The sequence below is a fragment of the Vulpes vulpes genome, chromosome 14, assembly GCF_048418805.1.
Source record: "Vulpes vulpes isolate BD-2025 chromosome 14, VulVul3, whole genome shotgun sequence".
NCBI classification, from domain to species: Eukaryota; Metazoa; Chordata; class Mammalia; order Carnivora; family Canidae; genus Vulpes; species Vulpes vulpes.
The window spans coordinates 20,673,434-20,697,418 of record NC_132793.1 but is presented as its reverse complement, the minus strand read 5'-3'; the positions used below and the strand labels follow the sequence as shown (position 1 = coordinate 20,697,418).

The window sequence follows — 23,985 nt, the reverse complement described above, 5'->3', positions numbered from 1 at the left end:
TGATATCTGGCTAAGATACGGATTAGAACTTTGTGCTTGAAGAAGTTTCTACAACCCTCAGACTTTGGGTTTTAGACCCACTTTTTCTCCCCATTACTTTTTGATTTCTTTTTGACAAAGGAGAGATTAGATTTAATCTAGATAGACTAGCTACAAGACCAAAGCTTATAGCTCTAAAGGCAGTTTATTTACCCTCTGCAGGCCATAGATGGCTGGAAGATGAAGTACTTCAGTCTGAAGAACGGTTTTCTCTCTTCAGAGCACCTTAGCCAAGACTTACCCCCAAGGACCAGTGTTTGCTATGGTGCATACTCCTCTTGGTGGGCCTGTAATCTGGGAAGAGATAGCACATGAATGGATAGAAGTGCTCTGGTGCAACCCTCATTTGTTCTCCTTTTCCACCTTTAAAACACTATGAGAGAATATTCCTTGAATCCAGTGTCCTCTGGAATCATACAGTTGAGCTATTATGAAGGTATCACTAGAGATGTTTTCTCCTTTGTCTTTTCATCTGACAATTAGGGACTTGTAGTCGCTTTTAAAATCCCTCTTATATTTGTCACAACTTCATTGTGGTGTTAGAGCCTTTAAGGTTTATCACTGTAGTAGATTATATTGTATCAGAATATCTATGTTTTATTGCTGTTACGTATTTTTACCTTTACTTAGCCTTTCTAGTTGTTTTTGAGCTTAAAATTTTGAGTACATGTATTTATTTTGTTAGATTCAACCTTAGTTTTAAGCTGTTGAAGTTTTATTGAATCCTGAATTTCTATCTAACAAGTTAGTTTTCCATTTTAGTTTTGTGGTGTCTACTGATGGTCAGCCTGTAATCTGTTTTTCTCTCTTTTCCTAAGTTAAAATCTCAGCAGGGCCTTTGGCATGCCACTGGGTACCTTCTTCCAAAATGATCTTAGTACATTAACTCACTGTATTCTCTCCTCTTGTGTTTCAACCACTTACAAATCCAGCCATTCTTCCTTTGGGCCACATGTCCCCATCTTGTCCACAAAGGTATCCTGCATCTGACCACAGTTCTTGCTAAAGCCCAGTTTCCCTTTAGCCAGACAAGGCTATTGATGGTATGGTGAGAGTAGCTTCAGATATCTGGCTGGAAGACTAGGGCCCAGGTTTTCAGTTTTACCATTTCTAAACCAGTGACCTGGGCCAAATTTCTTAATCTTCCTAAGTGTCAGTTTTCTGATCTATAAAGTGAGGATAGTTTGCTCTCTCGCACAGGGTTATTTTGATGGGTAGGTGATATTTATGAAAGTGCTTTATAAATTGCCAGGGTTATGCAATTGTCCACTGCCTTCATAGTAACCTTGTTAGTAAAGGAATGAAGCTTATCTGGCATGACTTGTTCTTTTTGAGTCGGCTGGTTCCCAGTGATCATGCTTCCCTTTTATAAGTGCTTACCGATCATCTGCTTAGTAATTTGTCCCAGAGTTTCACCTGGAATTCACTAAAACCTTCCGGTTTGTAGTATCTGGAATAGTGTTTCATCCTTTTTTGCAAATTGTGCTATAAACTTCCCTTTCTGGCCATAATCGTCTTCATTCTTCATGACTTCAGGCAGTGGGTTGGCAGTCTCTCAGACAGGTTCTCTCAGCCTCTGTGATATGATGGCAGATGGGTCAAGAGGCTGGAACTCATTTAGTGCACCAAGTGCCTTGTTAAGATCTTACTCAGCTTAAGTCCCTTCTCACTTGTGTTTGATCTTACCTTCCCATGTTAATTATTTTCTTTAGCAGGGAAAGTCACAGGATAAGAGTTGAGCAGTTCATATTCCTTCTTGTTGTTGTTAATGTTGTATAATCTGGAAATGGAGTGTGACTGAATTTATGTATATGACTTCCCAAATGACACACATACCTATATAAAAATTAAAGGAGAAAAATTGCTAAGATTTTCTATTTCTGTGCCTCCGGTGTCTAGGGAAAAATCAAGATGACCCCATATTGCATTTTATTTCACATAGCAAACAGTAGTAACGTCCAATGGGTAAAAGCCAACATGGGCTTAATATTTAGAAATAAATAATTATTTTCTTCTTAAATATTTTATTTAGGAAATGTTGTTTATATTTTATCCATGGAAAGTACATCCTTGAGAATAAATCTGATGATATATAGTTGAGATGAATATACTGTCACTTGAGAGGTTTTTGGTAATAAAAGAGGTAAATATTTTAAATTAGTCTCCTGAGGTATAGTAGGGATGTGTGATGATTCTGTATGTTTATTTTCTTTTGTTTAGGTGAAATGGACCATGGAAGTAATTTGCTATGGACTGACCCTTCCATTGGATGGAGAGACTGTAAAATATTGTGTTGATGTATATACAGACTGGATTATGGCTTTAGTATTGCCGAAAGATTCTATTCCATTGCCAGTTATTAAAGAGCCTAATCTATATGTTCAAAGTATACTAAAACACCTGCAAAATCTTTTTGTACCAAGGTAAGCTATATCTGTCTGGCCTATTATCAGGATTGTAATAAAATATTCACAGATACTACTTTTTTATATTAAAAGGAGCTGATTTCATTGTTATTCTTTTGAAAAGTAACTTTCATTACTGTTCGAAGAATGTACTAATATGCATCAAAGGGATGGGCTTATATAAAGTTTACTAAGAATTTTTAAGAAGTATGTGCTCATTAAAGGTTTTTGGTTTCCTTTCTAAGATCTAGTAGCTGGTAGATATTAAAATATTATGACCCCTCCATTCAAAAAACATACTTTTGCCTGTCATAATTTTTTCTACTTAAGCTAAAGGCAACAAAGCCTACTACCTTAAGATGGAGCTTTCCTACGAGAGGATGAAAACATTGAAGTAAGCAGACTTGAAATTATTATGGGCAAATTCTTAGGCCAAAAGATTATCTTCACAGGTTTTTTTTTTTTTTTTTTTTAAAGATTTTATTTATTTATTCATGAGAGACAGAGAGAGAGAGAGAGATAGGGGCAGAGACATAGGCAGAGGGAGAAAGAAGCAGGCTCCATGCAGGAAGCCCGATGTGGGACTCGATCCCAGGACTCCAGGATCACACCCTGGGCTGAAGGCAGGCGCTAAACCACTGAACCACCCAGGCGTTCCTCATAACAGTTTGTTTGTTACTGACTTTTTTCTCATACCTTCTGAGAGTTTGGGAAATAGAGGAAATAATGGCAAAGGAAGCATTAGTTAGTTTCTTATCCATTCATGAATATTTCTTTTAAGAAAGACCTGTTTTTAGCTATTTTTTATGTTTTTAAAAGAGGCAGAGGGGCTTGCTTCCTTTTGGAAAAATTCTCATTATAGCATTTTTCTATCAGATGGTGAGGGACTTTGAATCATCCAAAAACCACTCTATAAATTTTAACTTTTTAAATTATTTATTTATTATGGAATGCTCATGAATTTGCATGTCATCCTTGAGCAGGGGCCATGCTAATCTTCTTTGTATCTTTCCAATTTTAGTATATGTGCTGGTGAAGTGAGCACTTAGCTTTTTAAATTTAGAGAAAAGATTACTTTGGGGGCACCTGGCTAGCTCAGTCGATAGAGCATGCAGCTTTTGATCTCAGGGTTGTGAGTTTGAGCCCCACGTGTGGTGTAGAGTTTACTTCCTTAAAAAAATCTTTTTTAAAGAGTTTTAGAAAGAAGATTACTTTGCAAAATTTGAATTAAAAAAATCTCCATTGAGAACTCTGATTTGTAGGATCAAGTATAAACTCCTTGCCTTGTGTGAAATAAATGCTGGCAATAATCTGGCCCTTAGGCAGATTAGCTGCTGCTAATTCTGCACGAGTCCTGCTCATTGGTCAGATTCGTAAATTAAACATTCCCTTAAGACTCCTTAATGATCTTCCCCATCATCACCTGCCTCTTTGTCTTCCTCCTCTCTTTCTCCTAGCTGTCCACATCTCACTGTTGTTGGCTTAAGTTCTGTCTTATAAAGAGATGCCTAACTTGACCATCCAGACCCACAGTGATCATACCTTTTCTGAACCTGTGTGGTACTTCCTGTGTCATGCTTTTATGTCTTTACTGTTTTATTGTTTATCTTTTAAAGTGTGTGTCTCATTTCCCCAACTAACCAACTTGAAAGCAGGAACTAGGCTGTATATATTTTGGGCTTCTGTAATATCTGATGCAGTACCCACATTATTTTAGGTGTGAATTAAATGCTTGTTGCTTATATTTATTGATTTCAAATAGAAGCAATAGGAAGTAGTTGGCAGTGATTAGCATATTTGTGTCTAATCAGGTTCTTCTAAAATGATGTAATAGTTCTAATGCTTTTGTCATTCTATGTAGGAGGCTAATTTACTAGCCTTTCTGGGTGGCATGGGACAGTCTCAGGAGTAGTATTGTCACTGTTTCTTTACTGTTTGTACTCTTACCACTTACTTCTCCATGCTCAGTTCATTGTATTGATGAAAACTATCAATGGCATTTGAGTTAATTGGGGGTTTGCTTTTTTCCTCTTCTGAGAACTTGAGTACCTTTTTCATTTAACATTTGGTAATTAGCTTATTTTCTTGAGCATGCTTCAGAGAGGATACCGAATTGAGTACTAGGGATCTCCTGGCCAACAATGTCTTAGGGAGCTGAATATTTTCAGTACTATATACTGGGAATTAGGATCTCATCTCCCTTTATTGGAAGCTATCAGGGTTGTTTTTTTAAAAATTCAGATCACAAAATTGTCATCAAGTTTACTTAGTTTTTATAAAAGGTGACACTCAAAATAGAAAAAACTTTTTACCACTTTGCTAGAAATAAGTCAAAGTGGGGGATAACCTCCTTTGGCCTATCAGTTTGATCTCTTTTTTGTTTGTTTGCATAATTAAGTGAAGAGTGAATCATCTTTAAATTTTTTATTTTTTTATTTTTTTTTTTATGATAGTCACACAGAGAGAGAGGCAGAGACATAGGCAGAGGGAGAAGCAGGCTCCATGCACCGGGAGCCCGATGTGGGATTCGATCCCGGGTCTCCAGGATCACACCCTGAGCCAAAGGCAGGCGCTAAACCGCTGCGCCACCCAGGGATCCCTCATCTTTTAAAATTGATTAGGATTTTCATTGCTCAAATATATTGTAGTTTAAAAAATGTAATATTCTTCTAAAGCAGTGAATGGCAAACTTTTTTGATAAAGAGACAGATAGTAAATATCTTAAGGCTTTGTGGGCTATACAGTGTCTGTTGTAACTACTCAACTCTACTTATGTAGAGAAAGTGGTCAGAGATAATATATAAATGAGGTTGCATGGCAGCATTCCAATAAAACTAACAAAAGTAGATGGCAGACCAGATTTGACCCATAGGCTATAGTTCATCAGCGCTTGTTCTAAGAACAATTTTTTTCTGAAGAACAAGTTCTTTTTGAAAATATCTAGGGGAAAGCAAAATCTCTGGTGTTTAGACCTTTCTGTTTATTTCTTAGTAAAGATGACCTTATTTCTCTTACCTTTAGAAACTTGGACACTGCTCCTGAATTAGGTCTTCTTAGTGAGGCTACAGTTACCTATAGAAGTTTCCTTTTGTACCAGTGAACAGCCGTAGGTTACTACCTTGAAGTGTTATCATTGTCACTGGTTTGGAAGAGTGTCAGCCCCAGAGCTATTCTTATTTCTTATTCTGGACTTTTTTAATGGCTAGATGAGATTTGGGGCTGTTACATAGTTTGGTACTGTTCTTCAGATAACCAGAGCAATAGACACTAACTTGAGCCTCATGGCTTCACAAGAACTGGATTTACCTCCATCTGAACACGGGACATCTCCCTGCTCTTTGTGGGGGTCTTGGTCTTTCCTAGGTAAATGTCTCATTTCACCCTAGGTAGGACTTCTTTAGGAAAAACTTAGTAGTATCATTTGTTTGCAACTTCAGGGTAAGTGTCTGGTTTTCTGGGCCATGTCCCAGAATCTGAGAATCTTCTATCCTAAGGTTGGGGTGAGAACCCTAAGGTCATTCACTTCATTTTCTGGATTTCTTGAGGAAGCTCTGTTTTATCAGTTCTTTGTGACATGAGTCATAATATAGAAACTAGTCCTCAAGATTTATTTCAGTAATATTAGTTGCTTATCTTGGGTTTCACATAGGAGGTCTGGAGGCCAATTCACCACTCAGTTATGCAGTGAGTTTCCTACTGTTCTCAAAAATCTCAGGTGGTCCAGCCCGGGTAGCTCAGCAGTTTAGCGCTGCCTTCGGCCCAGGGAGCAATCCTGGAGTCCCAGGATCCAGTCCCACGTCGGGCTCCCTGCATGGAACCTGCTTCTCCCTCTGCTTGTGTCTCTGCCTCTCTCTCTGTATCTCTCATGGTTGAATAAATTAAAAAAAATTTTTTTTTTAATTAAAAAAAAAGGAGCAGCCCAAGTGGCTCAGTGGTTTGGTGCTGCCTTCAGCCCAGGGCCTGACCATAGAGACCCGGGATTGAGTCCCACATCGGGGTCCCTGCATGGAGCCTGCTTCTCCCTCTGCCTGTGTCTCTGCCTCTCTCTTTCTGTGTCTCTCATGAATAAATAAATAAAATCTTAAAAAAAAAAATTTCAGATGGTCCACTTTGGAGAGTAGGGATAAGGGGCTGTGGCTTGGACCTCTGTCTTCAACTCTAGCCCCAATACTTTGATCTATTTTATTCTCTTGAGAAAAAATGGTTCTGTGGAGACCACAGTGGCAGGTGCTCATTTGGGAGGCATTTGCCTCTGTACGTCATCAGTTTTAGGGACCTGTGAGGATATTCCATTGGATCTGTAGGCTCTTCTTTAGTAGACATTAGTGTCAAAGGGACTGTGAGCACTATGAATTCACATTCTGAATTCTTGTGAATGTGTGTTTAAAAAATTTTAAAAAGAATGCAAAGACCATTGTGTTTCAGTGTGAGCAACAGAAGTGGCTATGGGTATTTACTCATTCACTCAGCGGAAAACAGTGTGCCTGCTATGTGTAAGGCACATTTTAGACTCAGAAAATCCAGAGGTGAAACTTAGATTCCATTATTCCTGCCTGTCCCCAATAGCTTTTCAAGCTCTCAGAGGACTGGTAGGTTGGGATCCCAGAGTGCCAAACTGTATGGTGGCAAAATAGCTTTGAACTAAAGAGGGTGTACCTTGTCCTGTCTGCTGATGCTCTTAGGGAGCATTGCTTTCTGTGTCCATAAGTTGCCTGTCCTTGAGCCTTTGCTTTCTCTCCTCAAGGCTTGTCAGTGATATGTCTGTCTTCTTCAGACAGGAACAGGGCTCCAGTCAGATCCGACTATGCTTACAGGTCCTGAGAGCCATTCAGAAACTAGCCCGTGAGTCATCCATCATGGCACGAGAAACGTGGGAAGTCTTACTATTGTTTCTTCTGCAGATTAATGACATACTTCTAGCCCCGCCAACTGTTCAAGGTCTGTTTATGTTTTTTCTAATTTATATCTGAGCTCTGGATACAGTTCACTTTAAACTGAATGAATAATAGACTCAGTGGGGATTTACAATTTGGCATGACATTTGACAAACCAAAGTTAACGATTCTTAGAATAGAAGCCCTCATAGGCACAATACAAGATTATTTTACCTTCACTGATGATTTTGCTGATGTAAGGAGAGACTCAGTGCATTAATGCATATTTGATAATGATAGGAACAGTAGGTTGTTTAGTTTATAGGATAGAGCCTATATAAGAAACAGTTAACTGAAGTAGAACCTGTCAGTATTGTACCTGATTACAAAGTAGTTATCAAAGTAGATGCTGAAAACTTGACAGCTACAGAACGTATTTTGTTCAGCAGATGAAACCTATAAGGTCTTTAAGGGTTCTATTTGGAAGTATGACAATATGCTATTCCTTACCTTGTCATTAAGAAGCCTCCAGTTGTATGCCTTCAGACTGTATTTTAGAAGCCCTTCTGTGTATTTTATAGCACAGTGTACACAGGCTGAAAGTTGATATTCTAGTTCTAGGTTCCTTTGTGGCCTATTCATCTGTGTAGTCTCTTTGCTAGTGGACATGCAAGTGTGCTGGTGATCTCACACTAATGGAGTGTCCAGGAAAGGATCTAAAGGAAATCACAGAATTCCACTGTTGAAAGTGACTCCATAGTAGGAATACCTTTTCAGTTACTGACAATAGTAGCCAGTCATTGACTCATTAGCTCTTTGGTACATAGTCTCCATGCCAGGGATCTCAACAACTCAAAGGAAGTAATTTTTCCCTTTCTGGGGCCCAGTATTGTTGAAACTTCAGTTTTCCTTATAACTTTTCTTACTAATCCCTAGTTTGCCTTGTGGAGCTATGCAGAGTACAGACTACTGCTTCTCTCCCTAGTTCGGGGCTCAGAGCAGAGGAACAAGTTTGTTTTTCGTGAATGAGGCTCCGTCCTGCACAGCACTCATCCTCTTGCTCCTTTCTTTGTCTCCCTTTCCCCTGAAGGGCAGCTTTCAAATACCTGAAAGTTTTACAATGGAGTTTGAAGGTAGAAGGACCTGTATATTTGTTTGCTGTGATTCCTTCACTTACTATGTAAACTGGGACAAGTTACTTAAATTTTCTCATCTGAGTTTTCTCTTCTTCATAATGGGTTTAATTAATAATTGGTAGAAGATATAAAGACCTGTCTTGCAGAATTAATGTGAAGAATATGTGAGGTCATGTACATAAACCAGTCGGCACAGAAACTGACCCAGTAATCACACATCATAGACGTTCGTCCTTCCCCTTTTCCTTTTCGTCTGTCCCACTTGCTGGAAGATAAAGAGTTTTGATAAGAACCAAGCAGGGTGACTTGAATACTTTTTAAATGGTAATTGGTTGATGTAGTCATGATTTTCTCCATAAGAGCTCCTAAGAATTATTTCTCATTCTTACTTATTAAATTGCTGCTTGAAAGTCAGAATTTAACATTGTAGTTACTTTGATTTTTTTTTTTTTTACCATTTATCCCAAATCAGTGAAGTAAAGATTTTTCTTTAAAAATAAGTATATCAAAGATGTTTTCTTTTTGTTGGTAAGGTGGCATTGCTGAGAATCTAGCAGAGAAGTTGATTGGTGTTCTCTTTGAGGTTTGGTTACTAGCTTGTACTCGGTGCTTTCCAACACCTCCTTATTGGAAAACTGCCAAGGAGATGGTGGCAAACTGGAGGCACCACCCGGCAGTGGTGGAGCAGTGGAGCAAGGTCACCTGTGCCCTCACTTCAAGGTAGGTTACCGTCATCCATTTACCTTCCTTCATCCACCCAGCTTAAGGCACCTTTCCCCTAGTTCTGTGTCTTTCTGGGATTTGTGGAATATGTTGTAAAAAGCCCGTATCCTGTGTCTGTTATTACTTGTATTTTAGTGACAGAATCGAGCCACGTTTTAAAAATAGATGCAGCAATTTGGCTACTGCCTGGCATATTTAAAACCTTTCAGATTAAGCAAGTATGGAGAAGCAAATACATTCTGTACCCTGCCTCCCTTGCCAAAATCCCATTCTTAATCTGATTACTAAAATATTCATGATTATTATGTTAAAGAAACCATAGAAAGGTATAAAAGAAAAAAGTTATTAGAAATTGTATTATATATGTTTATACATAATTTTACAGAAATGAGACTGTACTATAACATGCTATGTTATAACCAAAATAGGTAGTTTGTTATGTTAATCTTACCTTTTTTACCATTTATATGTAGTACCATGACTATTCTATGAGTAAACTTCAGGTTTTATTATTTTTCAAACGCATTTTTTTCATTTCAACTCTATATTTTAATATGTAACTCTAAAAGATGTGGATTCTTTTTAAGTGTAATCACAGTACTATTATCATACTAAAAATCTTGAGTCTTTTTTCTTTTTTTTTTAACAGTTCTTTAATATCAGCCATTCGGTATTTAAATTTTCTTTTCTTTTTGGGCAGCCCAGGTGGCTCAGCGGTTTAATGCCGCCTTCAGCCCAGGGCATGATCCTGGAGACCCGGGATCGAGTCCCGCGTCGGGCTCCCTGCATGGAGCCTGCTTCTCCCTCTGCCTGTGTCTCTTATGAATGAATGAATGAATGAATGAATGAATGAATCTTAAAAGAATTTTTTTTCTTTTCTTTTTTTTATGGTTGATTCCATTGAATAAAAACAAGCAGGGTTCACATATTACATTTAGTTGACAAGTTTCTTAAGCCTATCTTAAGCCATAGGTTCCTACTCTCTTTTTTTTTTCTTAAAGATTTTATTTATTTATGAGCGATACAGAGAGAGAGGCAGAGACATAGGCAGAGGGAGAAGCAGGCTCCTCGAAGGAAGCTTGATGTGGGACTCGATCCCTGGACCCCAGGATCACGCCCTGAGCCAAAGGCAGATGTTCAACCACTGAGCCACCCAGGCGTCCCTCTCAATTTTATTTCTTTACAGTAAAGTTTTTGTTGTTGAAGAAACTGAGATGTTTGTCTTAGAGTGTTTCTACTCTGAATTTTTCTCATTATGTCCTAATTGTGTTAATATATTTCTCTGTCCTCTGTATTTCCTGTCTGGCAGTTATATCTAGAGACTTGATGTGATGTAGGGGGAAGGCAGTGTGGAGGCGGGGACAAATAATTTATAGGTAGCATTATGTATCAGAAAGTAGACTGGTCTTTTTCTGAGTTAGTAAAATGTTTACCTTTATATCTTTAACATTATTTAAAGTAAAAGATAGAGGTTTTGGAATATTCTGTTGATTCTGGTATATCTTAGTGAATGTCAAAATTAGAAAATAATACTTCTTTTTATCTTGTTTATAAAAGCAATACATAGAAAATAGAAAATTTGGATGACATAGGGAAAAATATCCATTACTTATAACCAGTGTTAACGTTTTAATGTATTTTTTCCATTTCTCTTTATTACAAAAATTGAGATTATTTTATAGAGTATTATTTTTAATTTTGATGCATCCCATTAATTACATTTGCCTTTTCCATTCTTAAATAAATCTCAAGATCATATTTTTAATGGCTTTGTAGTTTTTCATTATATAAGTGGCATTATAATTTCTTTAATAATTTCTTTATTGTTTAGATATTCATGTTGTTCCCAGTATTTTACTTTAAAGATATTGTTGATATGAATACTTTATGCATAGTTTGTGTGTGTATTCTGGTTATTTCATTAAAATATAATTTCTAGATAAAAGATAATTGAGTCAAAGGAACTTTGAACAGTTTAAATACATTTGGAGTAGTACTACTAAATTAAGTAATTAAATTGTTGAATTACTTTTAAGGTACACCATAAATTCTGAACTTCATGCAAGTTATATAGCAGTTGTTATTATGGATAAATTACAGCTAAGTTGTATTGAAGGAGTTTGCAGTGGGATGACTCTTAAAAATAATTTAAATATCAATTTATATTATAATTAAGCAAATAATGGTAGAAACATAAAGCTGCATATATGATCATACAATTTACTATATATGTTATTTGCAATTATTTATAAATAAAATTTAAAAATAACTTATAATTTTATAATTTGATTTGTCATTTTGTTATGAAATCATTATAAAATTATAGTTTATATATTACATATTAATGTTATAAAGCTATTAAATATAAAAATAAGATTGTAATATGACATATATTTAATGTGTAATATATATGTAATTTTATAATTTGTGATACATTCATAATATAAATTGTATAACTTAAATTACAAAGATACATAAGTTGCAAATAATTTTTAAAATAAACACATTATTCAAATGTTTAAAGGTTTTTTAAATCTTACAAAACTAGAAATCCCGTTTTTGTCTCTTATCAATGAGGGTTTTCATTTATCTTCTTTGAGGTATCATACACATGTCATCTATTTTCTTTTGTATTTCTCATCATATTTTAATGCTTAATACATATTTTAATATATTTTTCATTCTGTTAAGAAACGAACTTGGTGGTTTGCATATTTTTTGTGTTCTAGATTGCTACGCTTTACATATGGTCCTTCATTTCCTCCATTTAAAGTTCCTGATGAAGATGCCAGTCTGATCCCTCCTGAAATGGATAATGAGTGTGTAGCACAGACATGGTTTCGCTTCTTACATATGTTAAGGTACTATTATTTAGTATTGTGTATGCTCTTTACCCCTATCTTAGGGCAGGAACCGTACTGTAACTTCTGTGTTGGTGCTCAGTGTGTGGCTGCTAAGTACAGCCCTCAGATGGAGCCACATTGGACAGTGTGACATCTACATCATGTGCCTCTTGCTCTCTTGCTCCCAGCAGACTCAGGCTACCCTCAGCTGCGTTTAGTCTACACTCTAGAAGCTTGTCCCCTGTGTTATATGTAGCACTTGTTCTCTTGCCTACTGTTACATCCTGGATGATATCTCTCTCAGGACTCTGTTGCATTCTGTGGGACAGGAGAGTGCCTTGCTTCTCTATGTGACCAACACTGTCTGGTCCATCTGGCCAGGAGGGCCTCTCCTTTAGTGGCCTTGTTTAAAATGTCGCTGAGGGTGATACAATAAAATTACACAGCGGGATAACTTGCTGCTTCCTGGTCTCTCTTTATAGTAATTCTATTCAGTTCAATTTTATTGCTGCTTGTTTTCTCTGTACTAGCTACATCCTTGTGTCCTATGGAACTTTTGTTCTGTTGCATACTGCTTTAATTCTTAAACCATTTCTTCTCCATATCCTCTCATTCTGGTTTGACTAGTCTCATTTTTCTGTTTGTGTATTAGTGATTCTAAATTACCCTTTTTATAAGTTAGGGATGTTAACTATTTTTTTTTTCCAGGTTGTAGTTTTTGTTTTTCATCTTTTAGTGATTTCAGTTTTTTTTAATGTCTTTTTCAATGGTCATTTTCTGTTTCCTTTAAAATTAGAAAAGTCTTGGGGATCCCAGGGTGGCTCAGCGGTTTAGCGCCAGCCTTCGACCCAGGACATGATCCTGGACTCCCGGGATCAAGTCCCACGTCGGGCTCCCTCATGGAGCCTGCTTCTCCCTTGGCCTGTGTTTCTGCCTCTCTCTCTTTCTGTTTCTCATGAATAAATAAATAAAATCTAAAAAAAAAAAAAAAAAAAAAAAGGCTTTCTGTGTAATTAATTCTTTTTTTCCTTTTTTGATAGTAATCCCGTGGATTTGAGTAACCCGGCCATTATAAGCTCTACTCCCAAATTTCAGGAACAGTTCTTAAATGTGAGCGGAATGCCACAAGAATTGAATCAGTATCCCTGCCTTAAACATCTGCCTCAAATATTTTTTCGTGCCATGCGTGGAATCAGCTGTCTAGTGGATGCATTCTTAGGTGAATTTTGTGTATGTTTCTAAATGTTTGGAGACCTACATGTAGATAACTCTAGAGTATGGATTTAGAAACATTATGGAAAGCCCAAGAAAAAGATGAACAGCTTTGGTTGCAAATGACAAAGTAGGAAAAATTATTTGCAACAAATGTAATAGCTAGAACGCTTCCACTGTCTTTATATAAATAGATCAAACAATGCTAAGAAAAAGAATAAGACTTGGTAGATAAATGGACAAAGGATATGAATAAGTGATTTGCAGAAGGGAAAAGTTCGTTCTCCGTAGTAATCCAAGAAAATACAGATTAATATACGTTAGGTATGTGTCTCTGGGAATAAAATTACACCTTTTGTGAACCATTATTTTAAACCATTTTTCACATTTTAGGAATATGAAAAGTCAATATTTTTAACCTGAAAGGCAATGATATTTTATATCTATTTTTTTAAAACATTTATGTGCACTTGTTAATACATTACATAGGTAGTATATTAGTTCAAATTAAGTTTGGCTGCCACATAACAATAAAAAATACCAATGGTTTAAGCAAGATAATTATTTTCACGTATGATAAGGGCAGGGCTAGGCAGTATAGGGCTGCTATCGCTGTTCCATCATTGTGAGGGACCCAGGGCTCTTCCATCTCTTGGCTCTCCATCCTTTGTGTACTCTCTCATGGGCCATGATGGTTAAATGAGTTCCAGTCCTCCTTTTCAGGAATTAGGAAAGGAGGAGAGTCTATATTTGATTGGTCGTTTTAAGAAGATTTCCTGGAAGACCCACCCCACAATCATCTACTTCTTTATGGTCAGAACATGGCCACATCTATCTGTAAGGGAAGCTTGAAAATGTAGTTATTTATTTTGGGTAGCCATGTCCAGCTAAAATTTGTGTTCAGTAACTTAGGAAGAAAGAGCGAATGGATACTGGGAGGCAGCTAGCAGTGTCTGCTGTAGTCTGTCCTGAGCTGTCACTGGTGTTGCTTGAGGAAGATTTTCTGACCACGTGTTTGAAACTATGAAGAATAACTCCATATGTCTTTTTCTGAAAGGCATTTCTAGACCCCGATCAGACAGTGCTCCTCCAACACCCGTGAATAGATTAAGTATGCCTCAAAGCACTGCTGTCAATACCACCCCACCACATAACCGGAGGCACCGGGCTGTTACTGTGAATAAGGCCACCATGAAGACAAGCACAGTAAGAGTTTTCATCTCCATTATTATGCTGTATAAGGTTGCCTTTTTAATTTGCCAACCTTTTAAAAAAGTCTTTCTTTTTTCTCAAACTTTTCTTGAGTGTGGATTTATTCTTATACTCCTCCAACAGGTTAGTACTGCTCATGCCTCGAAAGTTCAGCACCAGACATCCTCCACCTCTCCTCTGTCAAGTCCCAATCAGACTAGTTCTGAACCCCGGCCACTGCCTGCCCCTCGGAGACCAAAGGTTAACAGCATCTTGAATCTCTTTGGATCATGGTTATTTGATGCAGCATTTGTTCACTGTAAACTTCATAATGGGATAAACAGAGACAGCAGCATGACTGGTAAATATTGCTCAAGAAATATGTTATCACTTTTTTCTTTTCTTTTTTTTCTTTTTAATTTTTCCTACCTGCAAGATTAATATGTATCTTAAAAAGCTTTCTGTCTCTGACCAAGCAGTGTCTTGTGTTTAACCCCTTCCAGCTACAGTAACAGATTTTTGAAAGTTTTCCTACCTGTCCTTTATATGTCTGTCTATGAGGTTTGGCTTTTGTCTGTTTTTATTAGGCACACTTTAGGTCAGCCACTTTTTGTTGAATCAAATTGTTTTACTTAGGTGGCCTGGAAGTTCCCTTCATGTCAGCCAGGATGATAATATTGATAGAAAGAATTAAATAAAGGTTTTGACCAGAAATTTATTCACAAGAAGTGTTTTCTTAGATTCTGACAGCCATTCACTTATTAGTACATAAAAAAATTAGAAAATTTCTGCCTCATGAGAAACTCTTATTCTCAGGTTTTAGTCTAGAGAACTTTATTTCAGGGCACACTTTAAAAAATACCATTTGCTCTGGAACTATTTAAGAGTGGGTGGAGAATTAACTCAATCCTGATATCTTCATTTTGATTTTATTACAGAAACGACCCTTTCTAAATCTGATTTATTTTTGTCATCTCACTGTTGTACTTGGAAGTAGTAGCATAGTGTGCAGGATGGGAGTGTACGGTAGTGCAGAATATACTGGATATTTATTACGTGTCTTATAGAGAATAATAATCATGGCTAGCATTTATTGAGCTGCAACGACTATGCCCAGGCACTGTGTTATATGCACTAATGAGTGTATTGGTTGTTTGATAAGAAAGCACTTTTCTGATTGGGGTTAGAAGTAGGTTGAGAGAAAAGGATGCCTAATTGCATTAGTTCATGCATCTCTAGGGAGAATATTAGTTCCAGGAATTAAAACTAACATGGTGACCATAAAGGTCTCTGTTTTCTCTCAGAAATGCATTCTTAGCTATTATGAATCATCTCAGAATTAAGGTCTATATGAGCATTATACATGTATAATCATTTTGGATGTTCTTAAATTTTTAAAATAATTTAAAAAGTCATGAATATGAAGATATTTTGGGGACTATAATTCAAGATTGCATGTTTGAGTTTACAGATTCCTTTGTTTTCTTCAAATTCAGACACTTTATATTCTTCCATTTCCATATTTTATTTAAAAGTTTGAAATTTGTGCTTCTGTATGGATAAGTAAATGTACTTATAGCTAATGAAAACTTCTAGAAAACCATTTTTTGGCTTATATTTTCTTATGTTCATGTACCTTATATTTTGAGTTTTCTAAACCATGTTTATATTTGTTAATTTGTATTGTATTTTCTAGAATGAATCAGTCATGTTTTTTATTTTTATTAAGGTGCAATTTTTGTAGTATAACTTTTGGGCATCAAGCTGTTGACACTAAAATCCCTGAATCCAGAATGTCTCAATCTCCTGCCTCCTTGGTGGGCTTGCTTAAGAGGAATATACAAATCTTCTCATTCTCTAGGGAGTTTGTAACAGCTTTACTCACCCTCTTGTGCCAAAAGATAGAAACCAGAACTTAGATATGTGGTAAACCAATTCTTACTTTAACCCTGAACATTTTCCTTGGTGCGGAAAAGATAGAAGGTCCTCTTGCCCCTGTTGTGTTTGGAGATGAGAAAGGCTGTTACATTACCCAGGAGACAGGAGTGTCCTAGTATTTCACTGGGTTTGGGTGCTCTTGAGAGCTGGTCTTGAAACCGCAGGGTGGGGGAGGGGGGAGGGGGCGGAGGGACGGGGAATGAACACTGTTAGTCGGTTCTCTAAGTACTGGCTGCCATCAAGGAATTCTGCCCTGCAGTTCACCTCTAACTTAAGGTCTTTGCTTCGATCAACTGGTTAGCTCAAGACTGATGCGACATTACACTGTAGTTTGCAAAAGTGGTATTGAGCTGGGAAGGGTTAATGAACTAAATTTTAATGCACGTTATCAGCAGTTCAAAACCTCAATTCTTTGTAGCTGTGTAATTTTCTTCGTTCATTGTTTTGCATGATACAAAAATCATAATTTTGGATCTGAATGCACAATTTCCTGTTTTTGAACTAGCTTGTGGTATCATAAAGCTTTTAATCTAACTTTTAAAAAGCTAAAAAGCTTCTTAACTTATTGTAAAATTTCACCATCTTTAAAGTATTTTATAATTACTGCTGTCCTTTGATTTGTTTCCATTTATTTCTATTATCTTGCAGCATCTTTTATCCAAATTCTTCTTTCTTATAAATCTTGTAAGTAGGAACCAGAAGCTTCTCCTTAATTGCAGTCATGTTTTTATTTTTTTCATAATTCCATTAAAAAATTTGATTGTCATTGTCTCTTGTAGTTTTTGCACTTGGGAAGAAAAATACTTTTCTGTGTTTTGAATGGGGAAGATTGTTGGCAAAAGCAAATTAATCTGCCTGAATCAGTCCCATTATTTCTGTACACTAGTCTGGTCATGTCATGAATTCCAGGACTTTGCACTAACTGTGTTTTGGCTTTTTTTTTTTTTTTTAAAGCTTTAAGCTTATTTTTCTACAGATTTAGTGTTTGATTTGTATGCATTCTGCATGTAGTGTTTTTTCAAATGTATTATTGCTGGATAGCTTATTCAGGACTAAAAATGGCTCATGGGAAGTTGCATAAAGATTTATGCTTGACTCTGCATTCTATTAAAACTATTACAAAATAATTTAAACATTTCATGTAGAGCGATAAAAGATTTCAGAGTGATTTTCAATACACTATGAAATCTTTTGTTAAAAATAAAAGCAACTTTCAAAGGGCTTCTGTTTCAGTGACAACGAATGACCATGATAATCTTTCCTACCAATCCAATTTTCTGATTTATCAACCTCAAGTTAGCTGCTGTCTGTGGTTGTTAAAATTCATTCTCATTTTGCTTGGTTGGGCGATTCTTTGGTGTGTGTTTTGGAGTTGGGTGGGTGGTGGGAATGCTCTCTCTTCCTCCCTACCCATTTCTCATCCTTACTTTGCCCTTTCCCTAAAGTATACAAACTGGCATGGGCTTGCCCATTCAATTATGATGTCTGTCTGGGGTAATATGTAAATTGCAGTAGCTATTTTTCTTAATGTTTAAGCACCATTCTACAGGGGGAGGAAAAAGCAGAATAAATAATAGAAAAGCCAAATTCTTTGTTATATCTCTGTATGTGAATACAGATATATACAAATGTACTCTGCTGATCAAAAATTCAGTTGAAAAATGCTTCAAGTAGAATCTATTAAACTGATAATACCACTGTAAATTAATTGTTACCATTTTCAAAGAAGATTTCAGAGAGCCCCTTAAAAAAAACTAAGATATAGTTGCAAACAAAAGCATTATTGAATTCTATTTAAGTAACAATTTAATGACACCAACAATTGATCTTTGTGTCCAGGGTCCCATGAGCCTATTTGCATATTGACAAATATAATAAAACATTCTTTTCTCTCCTCAGCCATTACAACACAAGCTAGCATGGAGTTTCGACGGAAAGGGTCACAAATGTCCACAGACACCATGGTTTCCAATCCTATGTTTGATGCAAGTGAATTTCCTGATAACTATGAAGCAGGAAGAGCTGAGGCTTGTGGGACACTGTGTAGGATTTTTTGTAGCAAGAAGACTGGAGAAGAGATTCTGCCAGCTTATTTATCCAGGTCTTAGAATTTTTTTGTTTATTTTCCCATTTATATAGTTTTGATAGTGGCTTGGTAAGGCTGAATTGAAGTAAATTTGAAGTAAAATTTGAAGTAAAATTGAAGTAAAGTTTGGTCTGTAGTACTTGCAAATGTCTGTTAAGTAACTGGAATTTTTGCTTGACATTCTTGCATTTTACCTGCCTTAAGATGTTTTTTTATTTTAGAAGTAGTATTTATTTCATCATATTTGACTTTTAATAACGATGGAGAGATTTGGAAGGATCACACTAATGAAATATATGTTTAGCACAGTTTTAGGCACTATAGGTGATCCAGAAATATTAGCTGTAAATCTGGCCTCTAAGGAGCTTATTTTCTCGAGTGAGCAAAGCTGTGTACACAGGTAACAATGATCCAGTAATAATAGGAAGTTGATAGGAGAGGTAGAAGTAAAGCTGCAGGCATTCAGAAGAAGAAGAAGCAGTACACGCTTTCCCCAGGGGTTCAGGGAGGAGATACAGAGGATGGGATGATTGTCCTGGACTTAAAAAAAGATGAGTGGTGTTTAGCCTATGTTAGCAGGTTGAGTAGGGTCTTCTGACTTCAACCATCTCTGTGTTTGTCTCTGCCAGCCATTCAGTTGCTTAGACCAGAAACTAGGAGTCATTTTAGACTCTTCTCGTTAGAGTCTTTGTCTTTAGGTGGTGAACCAAGTCCTGCCTTTCTTCTACTTAACCCTCTTTCTAATCTTTCCACTCTCTCCTCATCATGACACTTAGACCTTGTCGTTTTTTTTCCTAAATTGACTTGTAGTGACCTCCTATTTTTCTTGACTCTATTTTGCTTTCCTGAACTGATAATTCACAAAGCTGCTAAATTGATCAAGAAAGCATTCACGTGTCTCTACCTGCTGGGTTCTTAGGAATGAGGATTAAAATGAATCAGAGGGGACCTAGTGCAGAATCCTAGAGGCCTGAGACAGAATGATAGATGCAGGGAGCTAATCAGGGGTATTTTACTAGGTTCTTAACTTTAAGTAACAGGAAACTCCTCACTGTGGTTTTAGCAAAATAGTAGTGAGTTATGAGAAATCATGCTATTTAATACATTCTAAGGTCAGGACATGCAGCAGGGCCTCACAAAGGGCAGGGACCAGGAATCAGAAAATATTCAGGGAACAAAATAACTTTCCTCCTTTCTGTTTCTCTGTCTCCATGGTCTCCCAGAAGTGCTTTATTTTTCTCTTCTCCACAGATTTTTTTCTTATATTCAATATGCTTCTGAGTTCCCAAATTCCATAGCTTTGGTATGGATGGCCAGCAGGGAAGTTAGCATTTCTGAAGCCTAATTTCAGATTCCTGGGAAAGAGGATCTGATTAATCAAGTGTCTTCTGTTCTAGTCAGCTACAGCTGTGAGGGAGGGGTCACACGGAATGCTGGAGCTCATCCCTTGTGGTGGGGGCATGGTCTCAAGAGGGAGGCTCTGGGCTGGCGATATACCCTGAACAGTACCAATGGCAATAAGGGAGAAGGCTATGACTATGTGCTTTCTGTCTGGCCCATAAGACTGGATGGGTGGAAGTATGAGCAACCGAAAGAGCAGATTTGTTAGAGGGCAAGTGATGAACTTAGTTGTGAAACTGTTGAACTTTAGATGCATGTAGGATATGAATCAACAAATCTTTATTAATTTCCTACTGTGTGCAGTGTTTATAGGAAGTACTAGAGTAATCAGTACATGTTATCAATAATCAATAATTAGACATGCCCTGCCTTCGGGTATCCAACACACTTTTAGCTAACAGATCTGGGGCTCAGTTGGGACGCATGGGCTAGAGATTCATTTGATTATATTCAGTGGCTTAAAACCAGGTTAGCATGAGAGAGAGCTTAGAGGGTGGAGCGTGACAGCCTGATGGACACCAGTATAGGAGGCAGGAGGAGTAAGAGGGTCTGTTATGGGAAATAACTTCAGGGGTCACAGAAGGAAAAGAAGAGAAGAAGGGAGTAATTAAAGGGTTGAATACTTTAAAAAGGCAGATTAAGTTAAGACTTAGACATGTCGTCTGGATTTAGCAATTGAGAGGCCGTTGGTTATTTGCTGACATGGTTTCAACTGATTTCTAGAAAGAGAGGCTAGATTGCAGTGTGCCGAATAGCGACCAGGAGGTGAGGGAGTTGTTTCCGAAGAGGTTTGTGGAGAAAAGTGCCTCACAGTAGTAGAAGAATCTACAGATATAGTTGCTTTTGAATGATGGAAGATTGAATACTTAGTTGATTGGGGGTTAGGAAAGGAGGCTAAAAGAAGGTAAGCTTAGGTATATCCCTAAAAGACTCACCTCCATGTGGTGGTGAATGCAGGGTTGAATGAGGTTTCTTTCTTTAATTGATGGAGAAGGGGAAAAAGACACAATACACACTTTTTTTTTTCCTTCAGGAATTGGGAAATGTTGCAAAATTTTACTAATATGGAATTTAGTTCACTAATTCCTCTAGTTTACTGATAATTTCTGCAGCCATTTATCTTGTTTTGGTGGTTTCATTTGCAGGCACCTATAACTGAGTTGCAAGGCTTAGCACTTGAAGGAGGTCTAATAGACGTGAATCTTTTTCTCTTTTCATTAGGAAAAATTATTGGTTCGTAGTATATTTGCTTTTGAATTATTCTAACTCCAGTAATACCTTTTAAAGGATAGAAGTAGTGAAGAGTGGAAATAGACTTTCAGATTACTGTAGAAAATATTAATAATTATGAAAACAATTGATCAGCAGTTTATTTAAAATTTTTTTCTTGCTTTCCTAGATTTTACATGCTTTTAATTCAAGGTTTGCAGATAAATGATTATGTGTGCCATCCTGTCTTGGCCAGCGTTATTCTAAACTCCCCTCCTTTGTTCTGCTGTGACTTGAAAGGGATTGATGTTGTGGTTCCTTACTTTATTTCAGCTCTTGAAACCATTTTGCCTGACAGGTAAGCTCTCACTCTGTACTAGCATATCACTTGTTGGGTTTGGCCTGGTCTGTTTTGGTGCTTCCTTCCCAGTTTCCTAATTTATCTGTGTGGTTGTCTTTATAGCCCAAGGGAACTCAGGTCACATTACGTGAGCATAGAGCATCCAGATACATCTAACCCCTGATTTTATTTAGTTCTAATTTGTCCATGGGCATGTTGAATCCTTTTTGGACTGGTCTAGAGGGCTAAGAGCAACCCCAGCCCAGAGGTCCTACTTTTGTAGAGAAGATCATGCACGTAGAATCAATCAGTCAGATTCTAGTTTAATTCTGTAATAGTTTAATGTAGAAATTCACACACAGAGACACACACACACACCCTAGAGAATATAAACTCAGCGGAAAGTAGTTACTGCATTCTTTATGAAACCAAACCCAGTGCTTATATTGTGAAAAATTGACATAATGTGTATTTGGCAAAAAGCTAAAAACATACTTTGGTTTGGAAATACCAATAGCTATTTCTTTCTTTCTTTCTTTTTCTTTCTTTTTTTTTTTTTTTTGGCAGAGAACTCTCAAAATTCAAAAGCTATGTAAATCCAACAGAATTGAGAAGATCTTCCATTAATATCCTCCTTTCTTTATTGCCCCTCCCTCATCATTTTGGCACAGTCAGATCTGAGGTAATGTTTTACTAAAGTTCTTCATATTCTATATTCTGTTCTGTGTGCTTATTCAAGTCAAATTATATTTTAAAGATGGAACATGAGCTTTTTAAAAACTTTTTTTCAGATTATTTCAGTCAAATCAACAAAGTTGATTTGTTGTGGTATTTATTCTATCAGCCAGCCAGCATGCCTTGGTCTGCCATTTCAAGTGGCAATAACTAGTGACAGCTAATTAACATGTATTGTGTGAGTTAGTGCAAGACTTAGCACAGTGGCTACTAGACAGATTGAAAGCCTCGCTTGTTAGCCTGGTCTCTTTGTCCAGTGTAACAGTTTCCACATGGGCATAGTGCACCACAACAGTTCATGTTGAATATTATGTTTCTTCCATAGGTGGTCCTGGAAGGGAAGTTTAGTAATGATGACAGCTCTTCATATGATAAACCAATAACTTTTTTGTCCCTGAAGTTGAGACTTGTGAATATACTAATAGGTGCCTTGCAAACGGAAACGGACCCCAACAACACTCAAATGATACTAGGTTTGTGTTCATATTTTCTTGTAGGTGAACCCATATACTGTTGACCCCAGGCGTGCTTGGAAGGTAGGGTCAGTGTTGGAGCCTGAGTCTAATACAGCTCTACTTAACCAGAGGCAGAATTTGTTTGCTTTTATATGCGAAAAAGTTTAAAAAGGTTAGATGAGGGAAGGGGAAAGCGTTACAGTTGTCTTAGGGGGTCATTTTTGCTTAGTCTTATTTGTGTTATTTTTCTCTTTCCTCACCCCTCCTCTCCCCATCTCCCCTTTTACTCTCCCTGTCTCCTCTTTCCTTCCCTCCTGTATATCTGCATTCTCCTCTGCCTCCTGCCTGTTATGTCCATGGGGAACATTCTTGAGATGGGTGTAATTCTGGAAGCCATATCAGAACCCTGCCAGGAGGAAACTGAGGAGTAGCTGCTGCTGTGCTTCCTTCCTTTTTCCTTCATGTTCTCTGTTGGTTTCCTGATCATACTGATTCTCTTAAATCACTCTTAAATGACTCTTTATCATTGTGGCCATTGCCATATTTCAGGCTTCCATGATTTTTCAGCTTGATTACTACATCTGTCTCTTCCTGTACTTAATGGCTTTTCATCAAAGCCAGGACATGGTCCTAGGTACAGGTGCTCTGAGGAGAGCACTAAAGAACTGAGTGGCATGGCTTTCATCCTGGAGCAAGTCTTATTGAAGAAATTAGTATATCCTCCCAAAGTGTCAGATAATGACAGAGGGTAGGGCCGATTGCTTATCTTGTTCAGTGTCTTCAGTGTTGAGAGAAGACACCAAATGAGCAAGGAAGAATTCATAGGCAGAAGTGAAAGTTAAATTTGATATTGTAGGGCAGAATTTGAATAGGCAAAAAGGAGGCTAGGATTTCATTTCAGGAGAGGAAGTGTCATGGCCAAAGAATTGGTGATGGCAGGAGTAGTTGGAATGAGTGTTCAGGAAGTATAGTATGGTCTTCAGTGAGAAGATGGAGTAAGTGGGGAAGAATAAATCCTTTCATTCTATAAGAGTTGAAAGAACAGAGGCTAAACCTTGCTATGAGAGAACCTCCAAGTTGTAATGTTTTAGGTCATTCAAATAACGTGTCACTTGAAATCAGATAATTTTCTACAAAGTCATTACTTAGTTTTGCCTCACCCTTGTTCTGAAGAGTTCCCTATGTGCATTTCAAGGAATAGTCAATTATCAGTTCTTGCCATAGATTGCCAAAGCTGTGTCTGTCCTCTCCTTACCCATTGTGGACAAGAGTACTCCTGCCCTGAGATGAGAAGCAGTATAGCTAGGCTCACTGTCTTATATCTATTCTAGTCTTTCTAGGGTTGTAAGTTCTTTGATAGTAAATATATGCAGCTCACCTTCAGAATATGCAGCCAGG

At 37.2% G+C, this 23,985-nt stretch overlaps 1 protein-coding gene and 1 non-coding gene across 15 annotated transcripts in view; one reads left to right on the top strand and one right to left on the bottom strand.

The window, feature by feature from the left end:
• Positions 1-23,985, top strand: part of RALGAPB (Ral GTPase activating protein non-catalytic subunit beta) — an 83,562-nt gene that overhangs the window by 14,006 nt on the left and 45,571 nt on the right. For 8 of the 14 annotated variants that reach the window (XM_026009681.2, XM_026009680.2, XM_072735871.1 and 5 more), the window contains 11 exons: positions 2,260-2,462; positions 7,219-7,382; positions 8,988-9,174; positions 11,907-12,038; positions 13,061-13,239; positions 14,290-14,438; positions 14,568-14,784; positions 18,261-18,462; positions 21,248-21,415; positions 21,965-22,079; positions 22,458-22,605. In XM_026009681.2, the coding sequence (XP_025865466.1) occupies positions 2,260-2,462; positions 7,219-7,382; positions 8,988-9,174; positions 11,907-12,038; positions 13,061-13,239; positions 14,290-14,438; positions 14,568-14,784; positions 18,261-18,462; positions 21,248-21,415; positions 21,965-22,079; positions 22,458-22,605 (1,864 nt within the window). Of the gene's footprint in view, positions 1-2,259; positions 2,463-7,218; positions 7,383-8,987; positions 9,175-11,906; positions 12,039-13,060; positions 13,240-14,289; positions 14,439-14,567; positions 14,785-17,009; positions 17,046-18,260; positions 18,463-21,247; positions 21,416-21,964; positions 22,080-22,457; positions 22,606-23,985 lie in introns of all 14 variants that reach the window. The other 6 variants (XM_026009678.2, XM_026009676.2, XM_072735867.1 and 3 more) reach the window with 1 other exon arrangement.
• LOC112928275 (U6 spliceosomal RNA) lies at positions 3,383-3,489 on the bottom strand. The gene has a single exon (XR_003236722.1). It is a non-coding gene; the product is annotated as a U6 spliceosomal RNA (small nuclear RNA).